This window comes from Sapajus apella, unplaced genomic scaffold (genome assembly GCF_009761245.1).
Source record: "Sapajus apella isolate SASKATOON/1434 unplaced genomic scaffold, GSC_monkey_1.0 scaffold149, whole genome shotgun sequence".
Taxonomy (NCBI): domain Eukaryota; kingdom Metazoa; phylum Chordata; class Mammalia; order Primates; family Cebidae; genus Sapajus; species Sapajus apella.
Window position 1 is genome coordinate 1,328,373 of NW_022437089.1, and position 20,012 is coordinate 1,348,384.

Consider the following 20,012-nt stretch of genomic DNA (forward strand, 5'->3'; position numbering starts at 1 on the left):
GAGAGGGAGAGAAAGAGAGAGAGAGAGAGAGGCAGGGAGTACCAGGTGGAAGATGGATCATCTTGTATGATCTGGCCTCAGAAGTCAGAGTCCCCTCTGCTGTGTACCGTTGGTCAAGGCATCACTACCCAAATTCTACATGATGGGACATAGACTCCACCTCTTAATTGGGAGTGGCTAGATGCTGAAGGAGCAAGCAAGACAGAAAATATTGTTGCAACAATTTTTCAAGAAGGCAATGTATGAAAATTGGGTACCCCAAAGGCTGAGAACCCCTAGTGGGGGAAGCAGGACAAAAAAGTAGAAGAATCCAAGCAAGGGTGCAACCCCAGAGGGAGGAAAGATTCAGGCAGGTTCCACAGGGTAGGGAAAGTGAATTCCGAGCCATTTCCAGCTCTCTGCTCTTGCAGGTAAAGCAGCTCCAGGAGCGGATGGGCTATCCTCTGAGAAGACCTTCCAGGGGTCTAGGCTTCAGAAGTAAGAGCACATTGAATCAGAGAAAGGGGTGCCAGAGGATGTGGGCAGAACACCAACACTGCCTACCACATCCTACCAGAATATGAGCTTAAGGAAAGATGTCTGTGTTTCTCTTGCTCATATGAATACCTCTTATGTAGCAGATGATCATTAAATATTTGTTGAATTGAATGGAATTTTCAATGGAATAAATATTTCTTTTCTTGCTTCTGTCTTTTGTGCCTTGCTGCTAAAGGTCTTCCACAACCAAGATAATAAAAGTTTTTCTGTAGGTTTTTTTAATACTTCCTACAGTTGTGTTTTTTCATTAACTTTCTAATGCCCCTGGAGTCTTTTTTCCCTCCATGGTAACATGTTTGTTGAGGTAGAATTTACATATAGCAAAATGTACAAATATTAAATTTATAGATTTATAAATTTTTACATATGTATACATCTATGTAACCACTACCCAGATTGAGATGTAGAACATTTCCATCATTCCAGAAAGTTCCCCTATGACCCTTTATGATCAAAAATAATCTCCCCAATGGAGGTAACCATTATTCTGACTTCTATCATCATAGAGTATGAAAATGAATTAAAAGCCTCAAATTGAAGAACAAAAAGTTGAAATCCAAAATTTCAGACAAACACAAATATAAAACAATTTGGTTTTGTTCTTTGACCATGAAACAAAGACCAGACAACAGTGCTTACAAGCAAAATGGCTCCTCTAAAGCACAGGGAACTCGTAGAGTTTATTGTTCCACAGATTTCCCTGGAATCTGTGTTTGTGTGTAGCAGCAGAGTGGGGTCAAGGTTCATTTTTATCCATCTGCATCATTTTGTCCACCTGATCACCCTGCACAACCATCCAGTCCCCGCGGCTCTCCAGTGCCCACTCTGTTATAGATAAAGTGCCCATGTATGTGAGGTTGGGCCAACCTGCTGCTTTCTGGGTCAGAGACTTGGTCCAGAGTGTGTGTGCGGGGAAAAAGTGTTCATGATTGGCCTCATACTTCACCAGGGGCGAGGAATTTAATGTGGTTTTTCCTCCTTTCTCTCGGCCCTGGGATCCCCCAGGCCTGTTCTCTCTATGCCTTTGGCCTCTTTCCCCCAAACCTGAGCCCGCCCCCCCTACTTTGTCCCTTCCTTGATCCATGGCCTAGAGATGCCACTGACCCAGCACCCAGGACATCTGGGAGACTCAGCTATGGAGAAAAGGGAGGTGGTGGCAAGAGACCCCTTCTAGGGAGAGGCAGGCCTACGGTAGTTGCCTTCTTATACAAGCAATCACGAAGGTCATGTTATACATGGTGACAGGGTGAGCAGTTGATTTTACTGCTAATTATTGAAGCTAGTTTCCAATGAAGAAATAAAGAAAATGACAAGATGTGGTTTGGCTAATTACAGCCATATGCTCAACTGTTTGCAGTGAAATAACATGCATGTAGGCCACTGCACGTGAGTCAGGTTAAGTTTGTTGTACTTCAACTTAAAAATGGTTATGAAGTCCATTTTCAAATAGTCAGCTTTCAAAATATGTTCTTTATTTATATTGGATGTCATCACTTAAATAAAGAACAACTTAAGTCATCATTCTTCCTTATAAGACTTTTATTAATGCCAGAAATGAAATTGTAAAAACAAAATGAATTTGAAAAATCAGTGTGATTGTGGGTGCAGAGGTGGTATGAACAGGGACTGAGGAAAAAGACAGGCCTGAGGAGAACCTTCAGTTTCAACTCAGACCTAAAGGTCATGACTTGGCTGATGCTGTGAAGCGGACAGTACAGTGGGTGGGTCGCTTCATGCCTTTATAGCCACACTGTGTGCTGGACCTCAAGGCTCTTCTTCCCCAAGGAAAGCTTAACTCCAAGTGCTCCTGGGTTTGTCACCTTCTGGACTTGCAGGCTTGAGACTCTTGGGTCCCCTGTCCTGCACTGGACAACCCCAGATTGGGAGGAATTTTCTAACAAGACAGAAGAAAATGAAACAAAAGGAACTACAGAAAACAATATGGGGTTAATTGCGTAACAATGCTGATTCCCACATCTCATAGGTGTCTGGGATCATTTCTGTAACAAACATCAGGCCCTTGGTCAGAAACACACATACACATTGATCATCTCCAACAAAACCAATATTTTGACTCATGGTGGCTTTGCTGCTGTCAGCTCAAAAACTACCTGTACTTTGTTTCCTTAAATCTTTAGGCTTTTGCACAGCCATCCTCTAGCAGTTTTATCAAAGCAGGACATAATTGCATACACCCTGGAAAAAGGGGTGAGTCGCCTTTTTTAAAATTAAATTTTTAGAATTCTGACCCCTATCACCTTCCATACCTTTAATGTAGAGAGTGCCTATTCAGAGCATTCCGTTTTTAAGTAACAGGTCACACTACCCATGTGTGTAGTTCCTCATGCTATAAATACGTTTTTAGAAATGTTTTGTAGTAACAGAGTTCTTTTCTTTTTTGTGGGGTTCAATTGAGTGACATTTCACTACTGACATAATTTCAGCTGTTCTTTTCTATCTACAATCTGGTGTGGTTCTTGGCACTTGGGCCTACAATTTTTTCTGCGCCAGCCTTTGTCAGATAATTAATGATCCTAACACAAGTGCTCCACACAGGGGGAAACTACCCTCCATGGGAACTGGCAGTCTGAAGCCCTGGTTTCTTGCCTGAGACTCTTTGCAAGTCACATGAGGAAGAAGGCAGCTCCTCACAGGCTCTGGTTGTGTTTAGTGATGCATAGCTGGCTGCAGGCTTTGGGAGTGCGGAGCCCACTCCTTGCTCTGTCCAGGCTCACTGAGTACCCTGAACTCAGTTAAAATACTGTAAAATGTCCCCCACTTTGTCCAAGTAAGAAAATAATGTCACCAGAGCCTGCTTCTTTGGAAATCAAAATGAGTTCTTGTATGTTCTGAAAAACTAAGACTTTGGCATTTACCTGCCTGCGAGGTGACTGGAAACTCTGAAACCCTGTAGCAAAGTCTACAACTGCCCCAGCTGCACTGACTATCATGGGCCTTACTGCCAATCTGATCTATCCTCATAGAGAACGCAGTCACAGTATCTGCTTAGTTCCCAGCTGTAGGTGCTCAGAAGGATCAAGAATGGGCATTAAATAGCACTTCATGTCCAACTGACACCTTCATTCTGAGTCTCCTCTACCCCAGGATCTGTGAAGGAAGGGGTGACATGATGCCCTCATTATGAAGTGAGAGTGTTTGTACTCTCAGTACCTAGTCACTTCTCAAGCAGAAGGGAGCAACTGGCTAGGAAACCTAAGAATGGAATCCACAGGTTTCTTCCTGGTCACTTTTATCTATCACTCCAAAGCTTGGATCCATCATATGATAGCCAGGGACAACCTATGCCTTCCCCAAGGCCGTAAAAATTCATCTGCTAGCATTAGCCAGCTCACAGGGAAGCACACTGCATAAGGGACTATGAGAATGGCCTTCAGACTGACAATCAGTAGGTATTTCTAATTGTAACTACTGAAGATAGAATTCCAGTTGAACATTGCACAAAGAAACCCTCACTTGACATGCATACCTTTCAAGTATCAAAGCACCTGTTCAGATCCCTATGAAAGGGAAAGAGGATGAGTACTCATCTTGTGTCTGCATGTGTCTCCCACACGTCTCCAAGGCTCACCCAATTGATACATTTTGTCAAAATCCTCAGAGGAAGTATGAGGTAGTGGAATGAGCTTGCAATTGGCAGCCTGGCCAACTGTATTCTAAGCCTGACTCTGGGTCTCGGCTTTGTGAGTAATCTTGGACAAAGCATTCCCTCCTCTAGTTCTCAGTGTTCTTTCCTTCAAAGTGGCAACAATGGTCTCTTCCATGCCTATCTTACAAGTTCTTTCAGAGAAGAGATTAGACAATGCATGGGAAAAAGCCAAGAGCAGCAGAATCCCTGGCTACAGGTAGCTGCTTAATTGCAATGTCCTTAGAGCCACCAGTGTCATCTGATATACTTATCTCAGAGTCTGAGATCCATTGCCTTTGTCACTTGCCTTTCTTTGGGGATTGCAGTGACTAGTCTGCTGAAGTCTTTAGAGTAAGATTCTGCCACCATTACTGGGCTCAATCTCCTCAACTGTCTTCAGAGTCTGGAACAAGATGGTCTCCAGATGCCCCTTTGCTAGGATTATTTATCATTCTTATTGAAGCACAGGAGAGAGGTCAGAATTTCAGGTATTAGAAGCAAACAATATAATCCTGTTGGTGGCAACACTCACTCTGATAGGGCAGGGGAGAGGCTAGATTCTCTCAGAGCCCCCTCCAGAAGGCAACTGCTTCCTTCTTTTCTTCCTTCAATGTGTAAACAGGTCTTTCCTAAAGGTTATGGCCAAGACCTTGAAAACTACATATTCTCTCTTGGTTTTAAACCTGTGTTGACCATCAGTATGTTTTTAGTAGAAAAAACAAAACAAAACAAAACAGCCTCAAACTGAGCTCCAAACTTCCCTGTTTCACACATGGTGCAAGCCTGCACCTCTCATACTTTGGATTGCCTTTCATCCGTCCACTCCTGTTTTGTGCTCTGGAGAGCCTGTGTCTTCTGCTCATCCACTTGAACATAGTCTACTCTTTGTTCTTCTGAAAGGAGAAGTTTCTGAAGGAGAACAAAAAGGCTTTCATTACATGTAACTTAAAATGTCAGGAAAATGTTTACCCTTTTGCATTCAATTACATTGTTAAATATTTGTTGCTCTTTCCTGTGTGTGGAAGCTTTATACTTTGTATGTGTGCGTGAATGCCTCTGCTTTCCTCAATTTTGCTCTAGCCACTTGACTTGCTTTGACCAATATAATGTGAGTGGAAGTGACACGGCTGGGCATGGTGGCATGTGCATGTAATTCCAGCACTTTGGGAGGCTGATATGGTTTGGCTGTGCCCCCACCCAAATCTTATCTTGAATTGTAGTTCCCATAATCCCCATGTTCCCTGGGAGGGACTTGATAAGAGGTAATAGAATCATGGGGCAGTTACCCTCATGCTGTTCTCATGATAGTGAGTTCTCAGGAGATCTGATGGGGCTTTTCCCCCCTTCACTCTGCACTCCTCCTCCTGCCACCATGTGAAGAACGATATGTTTGCTTCCCTTTCCACCATGATTTTAAGTTTCCAGAGGCTTTCCCAGCCATACTGAACTGTGAGTCAATTAAACCTCTTTCCTTTACAAATTACCCCATCTCAGGTATTTCTTCATGGCAGAATGAGAATGAACTAATATAGAGGCCAAGGCAGGAGGATCACTTGAGCCCAGGAGATCAAGACCAGCCTGGGCCACAAAGCATGACCCCATCTCTATAAAAATAAAAAACAGCTTGGGGTGATGGTACACAACTGTAGTCCCAGCTACTTGGGAGGCTGAGATAGGAGGATCCCTTGAACCCAGGATATCAAGGCTGCAGTGAGCTATAACCATGCCACTGCACTTCAGCCTGTGTGACAGAGTGAGACCTTGTCTCAAGAAAACAAAACAACAACAACAAAAAGAAAGTGATATGTTCCAAAACTAATGAGAAAAGAGGTATTCTGTGATTCTGCAATCTCTCTTTTTCCTCTGTCAGAGTTTAGCACATCTCAGATGCGGGCTGCTTCTCTTGCCTGGGCCCTGGACTGAAGATGACCTGGAACACAAAGGCTCTGGCCTGCAATAAAAGAGCCTTTGTGTTGAAAGCAAAAGAGATTTGGGGGTTGCTTGTTTCGAGTACATAGTCTACCAAACTGACTAATGCTCCTTTTATGCTTATCACTCCCACCCTTCTGACCAGCTTTTCTCAGTCTCATATCAGGTTTTTGCAATGATACTAAATGTGGAAAAGAAGTAGGAGTTACTTCAGCAAAAGAGCAGAAAAGTCCCCCATTGCTTCCCATGCACTCCCTTACACTGTACAGTAGGGTGATATTAATTCCCAGCTATGATAACTTACAGGTATTAACTCAATTAATCCTCACAACAGCCCTTGATATAGTGTTGTCATTTCTGATTCCCACTTTTCAGATGAGAGTTCTACCCAAAGGGATAGCTGCCCAACTTACCATTCAAGGCCCCTTACTTCCAACTTACAGTTCCTTCCACTGCTCCCTAAACTCTAGCCAAACTAGGCTGTTAATTGTTGCCTAAACAAGATGTTCCTACACCTGGAGGGTCCTCTACCCCCTCATTTTTGCCTGAGATATTTTTCTATCAACTTTATGGTCCAAATTTTGAAGTGTGAATACCACACACATTTGTACGTATACACACAAAGAGCATACCATAGAAAGAAATAAACCAAGAGTTCATTCTCACTGGGAGGTGGGATTAGGGCTGATTTTAATATTCTTCATTATACATGTCTGCATTTTTAACACTTTCTAAGGAGAATATCCCTGGTTTGATAATCAGAAAAGTCTAGGCAGAAATGGAATCACCTGGGAATTCTCAGATGCAAAGCCTTTCCTACCTGCTGCACAGGGGCTGGTGATGCTGAATTGAAGTCCAGAGCCAAATAATCTAGGCTGAATTTCTTTGTCCACATAAGAGTACCACTGCTCAGGGAACTGGCTGTTCGGTGCTCCTCCTAGGAACCAACATCACAGGAGTTAGATTAATCATGTCTATTGGTTGCTCAAGGGAAGGAAGGCAAGTTGTGGCTTCACCCAAGCAGCTGCCATTAGACAGTAACAGAATAGTCTGGTGAGATGTGAGTCGATCAGCCTGCATATCTGAGTGAGAACTGTAATTTCAAACAGAATGTAGCCAATTTGGCCTTCACAATGAAACCATACCATTAATCGCCATAGAAACAGTTTGCCAAAATTCACTCAAAACAGAATTTGCTTCATAATCTGATAGGCCTGTGATACTTTAGAGATTAAAACCAGAAAAGATCAACTATACTTATTAAAGTTCTTGTGAAGGCATCCCAAATACATTTAAAAATACCTTGCACAATGCAAACGGTTATAACACAGGTGAAACTCCTGACCCAGCTTCAGAAGTGAAATGCTACCAGTCTATATCTTTGAAGCGGTTTCCTCTCTACCATCTTTCCTTCTCCTCCTAAGAGGTGAAATACTACCTTGAATTTTGTGCTTACCACTCCTTCTATTTTTAAATATAGTTTCATGAGTATGCAAGAGTCCTTAAATAACAGACTGTTTCATTTTGCATGTTTTTGAATGTCATATCAACAGAATCACATTGTACGTATTTTGGTTGGCTTCAGTTTTGTGCTCAACATTAGGTACTCCACATTCACTTGCGTCGCTCCTTTGCACTGGGTCAGATACTCCATTGCATGACCTATTTAACCATTCCGCCATCAAAGGATATTTGAGTTGCTCCCAGTTTGGGGGCTATCATAAGCAATGCTGCCATGGGCATTCATGCACCTGTGGGAGAATTTCTAGGGCATTTACTTGGGAATGGAATCATGGGGTTATAGGATGTGAGCATCTTGAAGTTTACTAAATAACACCAAACTATTTTCCAGAGTGAACCAATCTACATATGTACCAGGAGTGTGTAAGAACTTCTATTGCTGCCCATCCTGGCCATCACTTGTATTGTCAGACTTCAATATTTTTCCTACCTGAGACAGGTAAAATGGTATTTTACTGTGGTTTGATTTTCCATTCCCCTAATTATTAATTAGCATGAGCACCTGTTCATATGTTGAAGGGTCATTTGTTTATTTCTCTTCCGTAAATTGCCTGTTCAGGTTTTTTTTTTTTTTTTTTTTTTTTGCCTTGCTTCTGGTTAATTTTTGTATTGAATTATTTGTGTATTTTTCTTACTTATCCTAGTACTTGTTCCTATGTCCTGGAGAGTAATCATTTACTGTCATGTATGTTGCAGATAGCTCATCGCAGTCTGTAACTTGTCTTTTCATTTCTTTTTGTGGTATTTCTTTTGACTAAGAAATACTTTTAATGTAATATGTCAATCTTTTCCTGTATGGCTTGCACTTGCGTTTTGTTTAAGGAATCCTTCCCTATGCTGAGGTCATAGTTTATTTCCTTATATTTTTTCCTGAAATTATAAAGTTTTGCAATAATTTGCTTCACGTTTAAGCAATAATCTCACTTGAACTGATTTTAGTGTTGTATATGGTGGTGCAATATAAATACAATTCATTCCACTTTTGTTGTTTTTACTTGACATGAATAACCCCAGAATGTCTTGAGTAATCTTGACCCTTTTAGAATCAGTTTCAAAGTTCCTCAAAAATCTCTGTTAGGGAACTGGTAAGATAATGTCTTAAAAGTTTGAGTCTTCCTATTCAGGAACATGGCCTACTTTTCCACTTATTTTATTCTCCTTAATGTCTTTCAGTAAGCTTTAATAATTTTCTCCACAATGTTTTTTGTTAGATTTATCCCTAAATACCTAGAGTTTCTTGTTACTGTAAATGGAAGTTTCGTTTAAATTCTTTTTTCTGTTTGTTACCATTATATAGACATTCAACTGGATTGTGTATTTTGATTTTATATCCAGCAACCTTGATATCTTTTATTGTGATTATTTATTTTACTAACTTATTAATTCTAATTATTTCTAAGTAGATTATTTTGAGTTGTCATTATGTCTTTGTCTTCTTCCTTCCTTTCTAATTCTTACTCCTTTTGTATCTTTAGTTTGTCCTCTAACATTAGATGGGACTTCAAATACAATGCTGAATAGAAATAGCTAAAGAGATCATTTTTGTTTTGAGCCTGATTTTAAAGGAGATATTTTTAGTGCTGAGTATGATGTCTACTATAGGTTCTATTAGATTCATTTTTCATTTGTTATGAGGTTAAAGAAAATTCCTCTATTCCTTGTTTACTAATAGATTTTTTCATGAATAGATGTTGAGTTCTATCAAATGCTTTTTCCACATCTAGTAAGATAACATATGATTTTTTTTCCTTTAATCTGTTAATGTGCTTGGTTGACTTAATAGATATTCCTGGTTAATGATTGTAATAGCTCATCTCTCTAAGAATATTGGTACTAATAGAGTTTTAAAAAGGCTTTTCCTGGTCAGGAGTGGTGGCTCACGCTTTTAATCCCAGCAATTTGGGAGGCCAAGGTGAGTGGATCACTTGAGGTCAGAAGTTTAATACCAGCCTGGCCAACATGGCAAAACCCCGTCTCTACTAAAAATACAAAAATCAGCCAGGCATGGTGGTGTGCACATGGAACCCAGCTACTTGGGAGGCTGAGGCAGGAAAATCGCTTGAACCTCGGAGGCAGAGGTTGCAGTGAGCCAAGATCATGCCACTGCACTCCAGCCTCGGTAATAGAGCTTTGCCTTACAAAAATAAATAAATAAATAAAATAAAAACAATAAATAAATAAAAAGACTTTTCCTCCTAGCATAGTTCATATTTCATCCAATCTGTTTTGGTCTCAATCTTTCATGCTAGAGCTTTCCTGAAATGTCACATGAAATCATTGACTGTTGCTTATATGAGTGAAAGACCAAAAAGCTAATGTGAAGCTTTGTGTACATGGATGGTGTTTGTCAACTCTGGAGTTTTCTGCAGGGTGATCCCATTTTGTGGTTATCTTGAGTAACCCCCAATATTAGGAAGTAGGTTTTGCTACTTGGGCTGCTCAAAGAGCCCAGAGAAATATCTTCCAATCTCCAGACTCAATTGTAAAGGTCTGGTTGTCAACATTCTGGAAAAGAGGGGTAAAGGAAAGGGTTTGAGAATGGTTCTCATATACATTATGCCTACTGACTTAATCGCCTTGTTGTTAGTATAGTGTTCATGGTCAAATAAAATACGTCTAGTATCCCTCAGTGCAGAGACCCTTTGTTTTACCCTCTCCAGAGAGACTACACTTTAACTTTTCTATAAGATGGGGGATGGAAAGTCACAGTGGTTCACCTCCATGGAGTGAGGGAAGGGATCTTGGGATTTACCTGATGCTTTTGACCATTACTCCTTCTTTCACTTTCCCTTCAGCCCTACTTTGGAACTACCTCCTGTGGACAATTCCTAAACTCTTTGGATATTCTGCAGTATAAGTCAAGTTGCTTCTTGCCTTCCTCCCAGCACATTTAAGATTTAATTTTTTTGGGGGGAGCTTATAAGTCATTTACTACGTATCCACCTGCTTTCCAGTATCCAATATGTAACTGCTATTTTCATCTCTGATTCTTCACATCTTTGTGTGTTTATGCCTTTAACACATTTCTTTGCTGTTTGGGAATGGAGAGAAACCGGAGGCTTGTGGTCAATTTTCCATCTGAGGTTCATGCACATTGTTTCATGTATCAGTATCAGTATTGTTTCATGTATCAGTACTTTACTTCTTTTTATGGCTGCATAATATTCCACTGTACAGCTATACTACATTTTATTAACAAATTCATCAGTCGATGATCATTTGAGTTGTTTTCCCTTTTTGGATATTATGAAAAAATGCTTCTATGAACACTTGTGTACAAGTATTTGGTTAGCCATATTCTTCTTTGGGATTTTAAAATCTGCATCCATTAGTAATACTGGCCTAAAACTTTCTACTTATGTAATTGCTATTTGTTTTGTTATAAAATTATTTTAACCTCATAAAGTAAGCTGGATAATATCCTCTTCTGCAATTCCTTGTAGGTGTTTATACAAGATTGTACTTGTCTCTTCTTTTTGGTAAAAACTATCTGTCAAATTTTTTGGGCCTTGTGATCCTTTGTAGTACAAATTTTCCTACTGATTCAGTGTCTTTAATGGCCACACAAACATTCAGGTTTTCTACTTCTACTTGAGTCAATTTTTGATTATTTTAATCCAGAGAATTTGCCAAACTTTTCAAATTTATTTGTATAGAGTTGTTCACAATATTCTCTTATGTAGTTAATCTCTCATGTATTTGCAATTATTATTTATTTTTCATTCTTAATATTATTTACTTGTATTCATATCTTTTTTATTAGTTTTGTTAAATTTGAGTCTTTTTAAAGAGCCAATTACAGCTGTATTGATCCTCTCTGATTTTGTTGTTTATTTTGTTAGTTTCTGTTCTTACCTTTATTCATTTCACTTTTGTAGGGATTTTCTAAGCTTATTATTATAAAATTTTTCAAGCAATCAGCCAAATTAAAGAAAATACACCCACCATGTATCCTCCACTAATATTTTATCATACTAACCTCCTTGTAAGTCTTTGTACTTGTGGAGGAATGGTACCTTTCATGAATTACGATCAACTCCAGCATTATCCCTTGACTTATTGCTTCTCTCCTATTTTTCTATGATCTCCTTCAACAACTCTGACTATACAAATATTTGACTTTCTTATTCTGTCTTCCATGTCCCAAATTTCTTTCATATTCTCCTAATATATTTTTAACTCCTTGTTCTGATTTATTAGTAACTTCTTCATAAATTATCCTCCAGCTCACCAAATCACTCTGTGCTTAGTCTATTTATCTCATCCATTGAGTTTCTAATTTCATCTTTATTTTTACTTCTACAAGTTGTAAATGGTGTTTTATAATCTACTTGGCCATTTTTAATAGTATCTTATTACTTAATCCACTTTCAATTTCTCATTTATTTCTTTATATATAGTAAAACTACTTATTTTATATTCAAAATCCTGTATTTCCAAAAACTGCCTACTTCCATATTTGATTCTATTATTTGTAATTCTTATTAATTTGGGGGTTGTAATTTCTCAATATTTTTGGCACCAGAGATTTCCTTTCCCTTCCCCTCTTGTCAGCTGAATTTTAGATTTAAAAATTTATCTTAAGTAACAGGTGTTTTTCATGCTACCTTGCCTATCAAAGTGTCTCATCAGATTTTTAAAAATTTAAAAATGGAATAAATGTAGTTTCACCTCCAGTAATGTTGAATAAAGTAATTTTGACCGCCCTTCCTGCTGAGAACAATATTTTTCTCCTTTTTTGGTAGAAATTGACAAATTGTTTCTAAAATGTTTATAGGAGTAGAAAGGTCAAAGAAAAAAACCTGAAAATACCTTGAAGGTAATCAAAGCAGGAGGACTTACTTTCCTTGATACTGAGTCTTATAAAGCTACAGCAAATAAGGGAGTTTGTATTGTTCTAAGATAGACAGGTAGACCAACAGAATAGAATTAAGAGTCCATAAAAACCCATACATGTATGGATACTTGATTTATGGCAAAGATGGCACTGCTGAATAGTCAGTAAATAATAATCATTTTACATAAGTGGTGCCAACAAATTAGATAAACATATGTGGAAAAATGAGTCTTGACTCCTATCTCACAGCACACAAGTTAATTCAAGGTGATATAATCCAAATGTGAAGGTAAAACTAGAAAGCTCCTAGGAAAATAACCATAATTCACCCAAGATCAAATAGATAATGATCTTGTGTTAAAGAAATTGCATTCACCCAGAGGATTTCACTCCTGAATTATACCAAAAATTTAAAGAGTAAATAAAACTATTTCTACACGATCTGTTCTAGAAACTAGAAGGGGAGAGAACACTTTTTGAGGAACCCAGCATTACCTTAATAACAAAACCACACAAAGACACTACAAAAACCTAAAGATCAATAGCCACTAGGAACACAGACATGAAAATCCTCAACAAAATATTAGCAGATGAAATGCTGCAATATATACAAGGAATAATACACCATGACCAAATGGAGTTTATCTAGAGAATACAAAACTGGTTTAAAACCTGGCACAGTGGCTCAGGCCTATAATCCCAGCACTTTAGGAAGCTGAGGTGGGAGGATGGCTTGAGGTTAGAAGTTCAAGACCAGCCTGGGCAATATAGCAAGACCCTGTCTCTACCAATAAAAAAAAATCCCAAGAAATCTGAAGAAAATAAAAATCTCCTATAATTAGTAAGTTAATTCAGCAACCTCAAACTCTTGGGCTCAAGGGATCCTCCTGTCTCAGCCTCCTGATTAGCTGGGACTATAGGCACAACTACTGTGTGTGGCTAATTTTTAATAGAATTTTCGTAGAGACAGGGTCTCACTTTGTTGCCCAGGCTGGTCTTGAACTCTTGGGCTCAAGCCATTCTCTCACCTCAGCCTCTCAAAGTGCTGAGATTACAGGTGTGAACCACTGCACTCAGACAATCATATTTCTGTATACCACAAGTGGGTCATTGGAAGCTGAAATTTTAAAAATACCATTTATAATAGCTCCAAAAATGAAATACTTAGGAATCTAATAGAACATGCATAAGATCTATGTAAAAAATAAAAAATTATGAGGGAAAAAAATCAAAGAAAATCTGAATAAATGAGCCAGGCACGGTGGCTCATGCCTGTAATCTCAGCACTTTGGGAAGCTCGGGCAGATGATCACTTGAAGTCAGGAGTTTGAGACCAGCTGGCCAACATGGTGAATCCCTGTCTCTACTAAAAATACAAAAAAATTAGCCGGGCATGGTGGCATGCGCCTGTAATCCCAGCTACTCAAGGGGCTGAGGCAGGAGAATCACTTGAACCTGAGAGGTAAGTATATCCTGAGATAGCCTCCCGAATAGCTAGGACTACAGGCATGTGCCACCACACCCAGCTAATTTTTGTGTTTTTAGTAGAGGTGGGGTTTCACCATGTTGACCAGGCTGGTCTCAAACTCTTGTCCTCAGATGATCCTCCCACCTCAGCCTCCCAAAGTGCTGGGATTGCAGGCATGAGCCACCACACCTGGCCCCTATGGAGGACTTGTACACAGACTATATAAAGAACTCTCAAAACTCAATGTAAGAAAACAAAAATCTGATTTAAAAATTGGCAAAAAGATCGAACTGATACTCTACCAAAGAAAATATATGGATGGCAAGTAAACGCACCAAAATATGTCCAACATCATTTACCATTAGGGAAGTACATGCTAGAGTCACACTGAGATAAAATTTTAAAAAACTGGTAATACCAACTATGTTGGCAAAGGAGGTGGAGTAACTGGAACTCTCATAAATTGCTGGTGGGAGTACAAAATGGTATAGCCATTTTGGAGAACATTTTGGCAGTATCTTACAAAGTTAAATAAACAATTGATGACTCAGTTAAGCATGCATTTGATGACCCAGCAACACTACTTCTAGGTATTTAGCCTGGAGCTGGATTTCTCAGCTGTGGCACTATTGACTTTTGGGGCTGGATAGTTCATTGTTGTGAGGACTGTCCTGTGCATTGTAGGATGTATAGCAGTACCCCTGAATTTTTTTCCATTAGATGCCATTAGCACTACCTTCTCCACTCCAAGTTGTGGCAACCAAAAATGTCTCCAGACATTGCCAAGTATCCCTTGACAGTCAAAATCACCACTGGCTGAGAACCACTGCCTTAAAGAAATGAAGACATCTATCCATGCAGAAACCTGTCAAATATGACCAAGATCAGAAACAAGGTAAGCATACCCACTTTTGCTACTTCTATTCAACAAAGTGTGGAGAGTTCTAGCCAAAACAATTAGGCAAGCAAAAGAAAGCAAAGACATCCAAACTGGGAACAGTCCCAAAAGGAAATTAAAAAAAAAAAAAACCAAAAAACAGTTTCAATTACAATATCATCAAAAAGAACAAAATACTTAGGAATAAATTTAACCAAGGGGGCAAAGACTTGTACACTGAAAACTATAAGAAAGAAAGTAGCCGGGCGCGGTGGCTCAAGCCTGTAATCCCAGCACTTTGGGAGGCTGAGGCGGGTGGATCACGAGGTCAAGAGATCGAGACCATCCTGGTCAACATGGTGAAATCCCGTCTCCACCAAAAATACAAAAAATTAGCTGGGCATGGTGGTGCGTGCCTGTAATCCCAGCTACTCAGGAGGCTGAGGCAGGAGAATTGCCTGAACCCAGGAGGCGGAGGTTGCGGTGAGCCGAGATCGCGCCATTGCACTCCAGCCTGGGTAAAAAGAGGAAAACTCCGTCTCAAAAAAAAAAAAAAGAAAAAAAAAAAAAGAAAGAAAGTAAAAGAGACATTAAGTAAATGAAAAGATATCTGTGTTAGTGTATTGGAAGACTTAATATTGTTAATATGATATTATGCAAAATAGTTCGAATATTCAAAGCTTTCCCTATCAGAATTCCAGTGGCATCTTTTGCAGAAATAGAAAAACCTATCCTTAAAGTTCACATGTAATCTTAAGGGACCCTTAACTGATAAATCAATCATGAAAAAGAAGAACAAAGTTGGAAGACTCATGCTTTCTGATTTCAAAACTTACTACAAAGCTACAATAATCAAAACAGTGGAAGGATCGATCCAAGATGGCCGTTTAGGAACAGCTCAGGATTGCAGCTCACAGTGAAAGCGCAGAGGGTGAGTGGATGCCGCATTTTTATTGCCCACAGACTAGGAGATTCCCAGGCGGAGGAGCCCCACAGGTCGCCAGCGCAGCTGTTTTGGCCAGCCCGGCCGGCGGGGCTGCTTTGCCCCACGTGGCTGCTTTGTCAGTGCCCCGGTGCAGTGGTTCTCCGTACAAAATACACTGGTCTGGGTGCCCTTTTGGCTGGTGATTGGAGCCACGGGAAGTCGCCCATTCATCTCTTTAAAAAGGGGACTGGACAGGGAGCCAGGACAGGAGATACCAGGGCAAAAAAAGTGCTACAAATCTCAGTGCCACTGTTTAAGCCAGCGCAGTGAGTCGCGACAAGGGAAAACACACAGATCCCGGCGCCTCTTCAACAGGCGACTGGAACACCAACTTAAAAAAAAAAAAAGGCTCTGAGGCAGGGAGCAAGGCGATCAGGCTCGGCTGGTCCCACCCCCACAAAAGAACAGCAATCAGAAACTCTCTGGATTGAGAGTTTCACAGTAAGCGCAGCTGAACCTGGGATGGTCCAGCTCTGTGGGGGAGGGGCGTCAGCCATTACTGAGGCACTCCAACACTACAGAGGTAGTCAGCCAGTGCCGAGGCAGCCTGCCATTGCCGAGGCAACCCGCCATTGCTGAGGCAGCCGGCGGTTGCTGAGGCAACCCGCCATTATAGAGAGAGTGTGCCAATACAGAGGTGGGCCACCATTGCTGAGGCAGTTCTAACTACACCGATATAAACAGGACTTCAGGGAAGTTCACTTGGCAGCCGGGCAGAGCCCACAGCAGCTCAGCAAAGCCTCTACAGGCAGACAGTGACTAGGCTGCCTCCTTGCTGGGCAAGACAGCTCTGAAGGAAAAAAAAAAAAGAAGGCAGCAGCACAACAGAAACTCATAAATAAAGCCCTAAATCCCTGGGACAGAGCACCTGGGAACAAAAAGCAGTTTATGAGTTCTGCTGCAGCAGATCTAAACGTACCTGCCCAGCAGCTCTGAATGAACAATGGAGCCCACAGCTCACCATTTGAGCTCCTATAAAGAAGAGACCGTCTCCTCAAGCAGCTCCCTGACCCCTATATATCCAAAGAGTCACCTCATAAAGGAGAGATCAGACTGACACTTGGCGGGTATCCTTCTGGGACAAAGATAGCAGAAGAAGAAAACTGGTAGCAACCCTCACTGTTCTGCAACTGCTGCAGGGGATCCCCAGGCAAGCAGAGCCTGGAGTGGACCTGAGCAGACCTACAGTAGAGGGTCCAGACTGTCAGAAGGAAAACCAAGAAACAGAAATTACCTCATCATCAACAAACAGAACGTCCACTCAGAGACCCAATCTGAAAGCCAGCAACTACAAAGACGACAGGTGGATAAATCCATAAAGATGGGAAGAAACCAGCGCAAAAAGGATGAAAACACCTGAAAGCAGAACGCCTCTCCTCCTACAAGGGATCACAACTCCTCACCAGTAAGGGAACAAGGTTGGATGGAGAATGAGTGTGATGAAATGACAGAATCAGACTTCAGAAGGTGGGTAGTAAGAAACTTCTGTGAACTAAAAGAACATGTTCTAACCCAATGCAAAGAAACTAAGAACACTGAAAAAAGATTCGACGAAATGCTAACGAGAATGGACAAAATATAAAGGAATATAAGTGAATTGATGGAGCTGAAAAACACAACATGAGAACTTTGCAAAGCATGCACAAGTTTCAACAGCCGAATTGACCAAGCAGAAGAAAGGATATCAGAGGTCAAAGACAACTCAATGAAATGAAACAAGAAGGCAAGATTAGAGAAAAAGGGTAAAAAGGAATGAAAAAAGTCTCCAAGAAATGTGGGACTATGTGAAAAGACCCACTCTACGTTTGATAGGTGTACCTGAATGTCACAAAGAGAATGAATCCAAGCTGGAAAATACTCTTCAGGATATTATCCAGGAAAACTTCCCCAACCTAGCAAGGCAGGCCAATATCCAAGTCCAGGAAATACAGAGAACACCACAAAGATATTCGTCAAGAAGAGCAACCCCAAGGCACATAATCGTCAGATACACCAGGGTTGAAATGAAGGAGAAAATACTAAGGGCAGCCAGAGAGAAAGGTCGGGTTACCCACAAAGGGAAGCCCATCAGACTCACAGCGGATCTCTCAGCAGAAGCCCTACAAGCCAGAAGAGAGTGGGGGCCAATATTCAACATCCTTAAAGAAAAGAACTTTCAACCCAGAATCTCCTATCCAGCCAAACTAAGCTTCATAAGTGAAGGAAAAATAAAATCCTTTGTGAACAAGCAAGTACTCAGAGATTTCGTCACTACCAGGCCTGCTTTACAAGAACTCCTGAAAGAGGCTCTACACATATAAAGGAATGACCAGTACCAGCCACTCCAAAAACATGCCAAATGGTAAAGAGAATCAGCACAATGAAGAATCTCCATCAACTAATGGTCAAAACAGCCAGCTAGCACCAAAATGGCAGTATCAAATTCACACATAACAATATTAACCCTAAATGTAAATGGACTAAATGCCCCAATCAAAAGACACAAACTGGCAAATTGGATAAAAAGCCAAAACCCATCGGTGTGCTGTATCCAGGAAACCCATCTCACGTTTAAGGATACACAAAGGCTCAAAATAAAGGGATGGAGGAAGATTTACCAAGCAAATGGAGAGCAAAAAAAAAGCAGGAGTTGCAATTCTCATCTCTGATAAAATAAACTTTAAAGCAATAAAGATAAAAAAGACAAAGAAGGACATTACATAATGGTAAAAGGATCAATGCAACAAGAAGAGCTAACGATCCTAAATATATATGCATCCAATACAGGAGCACTGAGATATATAAGGCAAGTTGTTAATGATTTACAAAGAGACTTAGACTCCCACACAGCTATAATGGGAGACTTTAATACCCCATTGTCAATATTAGACAGATCAACCAGACAGAAAATTAACAAGGATATCCAGGACTTGAACTCAGACCTGGACCAAGCAAACCTAATAGACACTTACAGAACTCTCCACCCCAAATCCACAGAATATACATTCTTCTCAGCACCGCATCACACCTACTCTAAAATTTCCACATAATTGGGAGTAAATCACTCCTCAGCAAATGCAAAAGAACGGAAATCATAACAAACCGTCTCTCAGACCACAGTGCAATCAAGTTAGAACTCAGAATTCAAAAACTAACCCAGAACCGCACAACTTCATGGAAACTGAACAACTGGCTCTTGAATGCTGACTGGATAAACAATGAAATGAAGGCAGAAATAAAGATGTTCTTTGAAACCAATGAGAATGAAGACACAACATACCAGAATCTCTGGGACACATTTAAAGCAGTCTCTAGAGGAAAATACGTAGCAATAAGTGCTCACATGAGAAGCAAGGAGAGATCAAAAATTGACACCCTATCGTCAAAATTGAAAGAGATAGAGGAGCAAGATAAAAAAAACTCAAAGCCTAGCAGAAGACAAGAAATAGCTAAGATCAGAGCAGAACTGAAGGAGATAGAGACACAAAAAAACCCTTCAAAAAATCAATAAATCCAGGAGCTGGTTTTTCGAAAAGATCAACAAAATAGACAGACCACTAGCCAGATTAATAAAAAAGAAAGGAGAGAATAACCAAATTGATGCAATAAAAAACGATAAAGGGGATATCACCACAGATTCCACAGAAATTCAAACCATCAGAGATTATTACAAACAACTCTATGCACATAAACTAATAAACCTGGAAGAAATGGATAAATTCCTGGACACTTGCCTCCTCCCAAGCCTAAGTCAGGAAGAGGCCGAAACCCTGAACAGACCCATAACAAGGTCTGAAGTTGAGGCAGCAATTAAGAGCTTACCACCCAAAAAAAGCCCAGTTCCAGACGGGTTCACAGCCGAATTCTACCAGACATACAAAGAGGAGCTGGTACCATTCCTTCTGAAACTATTCCAAACGATACAAAAAGAGGGATTTCTTCCCAAATCATTTTATGAGACCAACATCATCCTGATACCAAAACACGGCAGAGACTCAAAAAGAAAAGAAAACTTCAGGCCAATATCCTTGATGAATATAGAAGCAAAAATCTCCAATAAAATACTGACAATCCGATTGCAACAGCACATCAAAAAGCTTATCCACCATGATCAAGTAGGCTTCATCCCAGGGATGCAAGCCTGGTTCAACATACACAAGTCTATAAATGTAATTCACCACATAAACAGAACCAAAGACAAAAACCACATGATTATCTCAATTGATGCAGAGA

At 40.3% G+C, this 20,012-nt stretch overlaps 1 protein-coding gene across 3 annotated transcripts in view; it reads right to left on the bottom strand.

The window, feature by feature from the left end:
- Nucleotides 1-2,058: 2,058 nt before the first annotated feature.
- GAB3 (GRB2 associated binding protein 3) overlaps nucleotides 2,059-20,012 on the bottom strand; it is an 80,212-nt gene continuing 62,258 nt past the window's right edge. For all 3 annotated transcript variants that reach the window (XM_032265178.1, XM_032265179.1, XM_032265177.1), the window contains exons 9-10: nucleotides 6,933-7,049; nucleotides 2,059-5,092 (exon numbers count right to left, since the gene is read on the bottom strand). In XM_032265178.1, coding sequence (XP_032121069.1) covers nucleotides 4,976-5,092; nucleotides 6,933-7,049 — 234 coding nt within the window. In that variant the 3' untranslated portion in view covers nucleotides 2,059-4,975. The remainder of the gene's footprint in view (nucleotides 5,093-6,932; nucleotides 7,050-20,012) is intronic.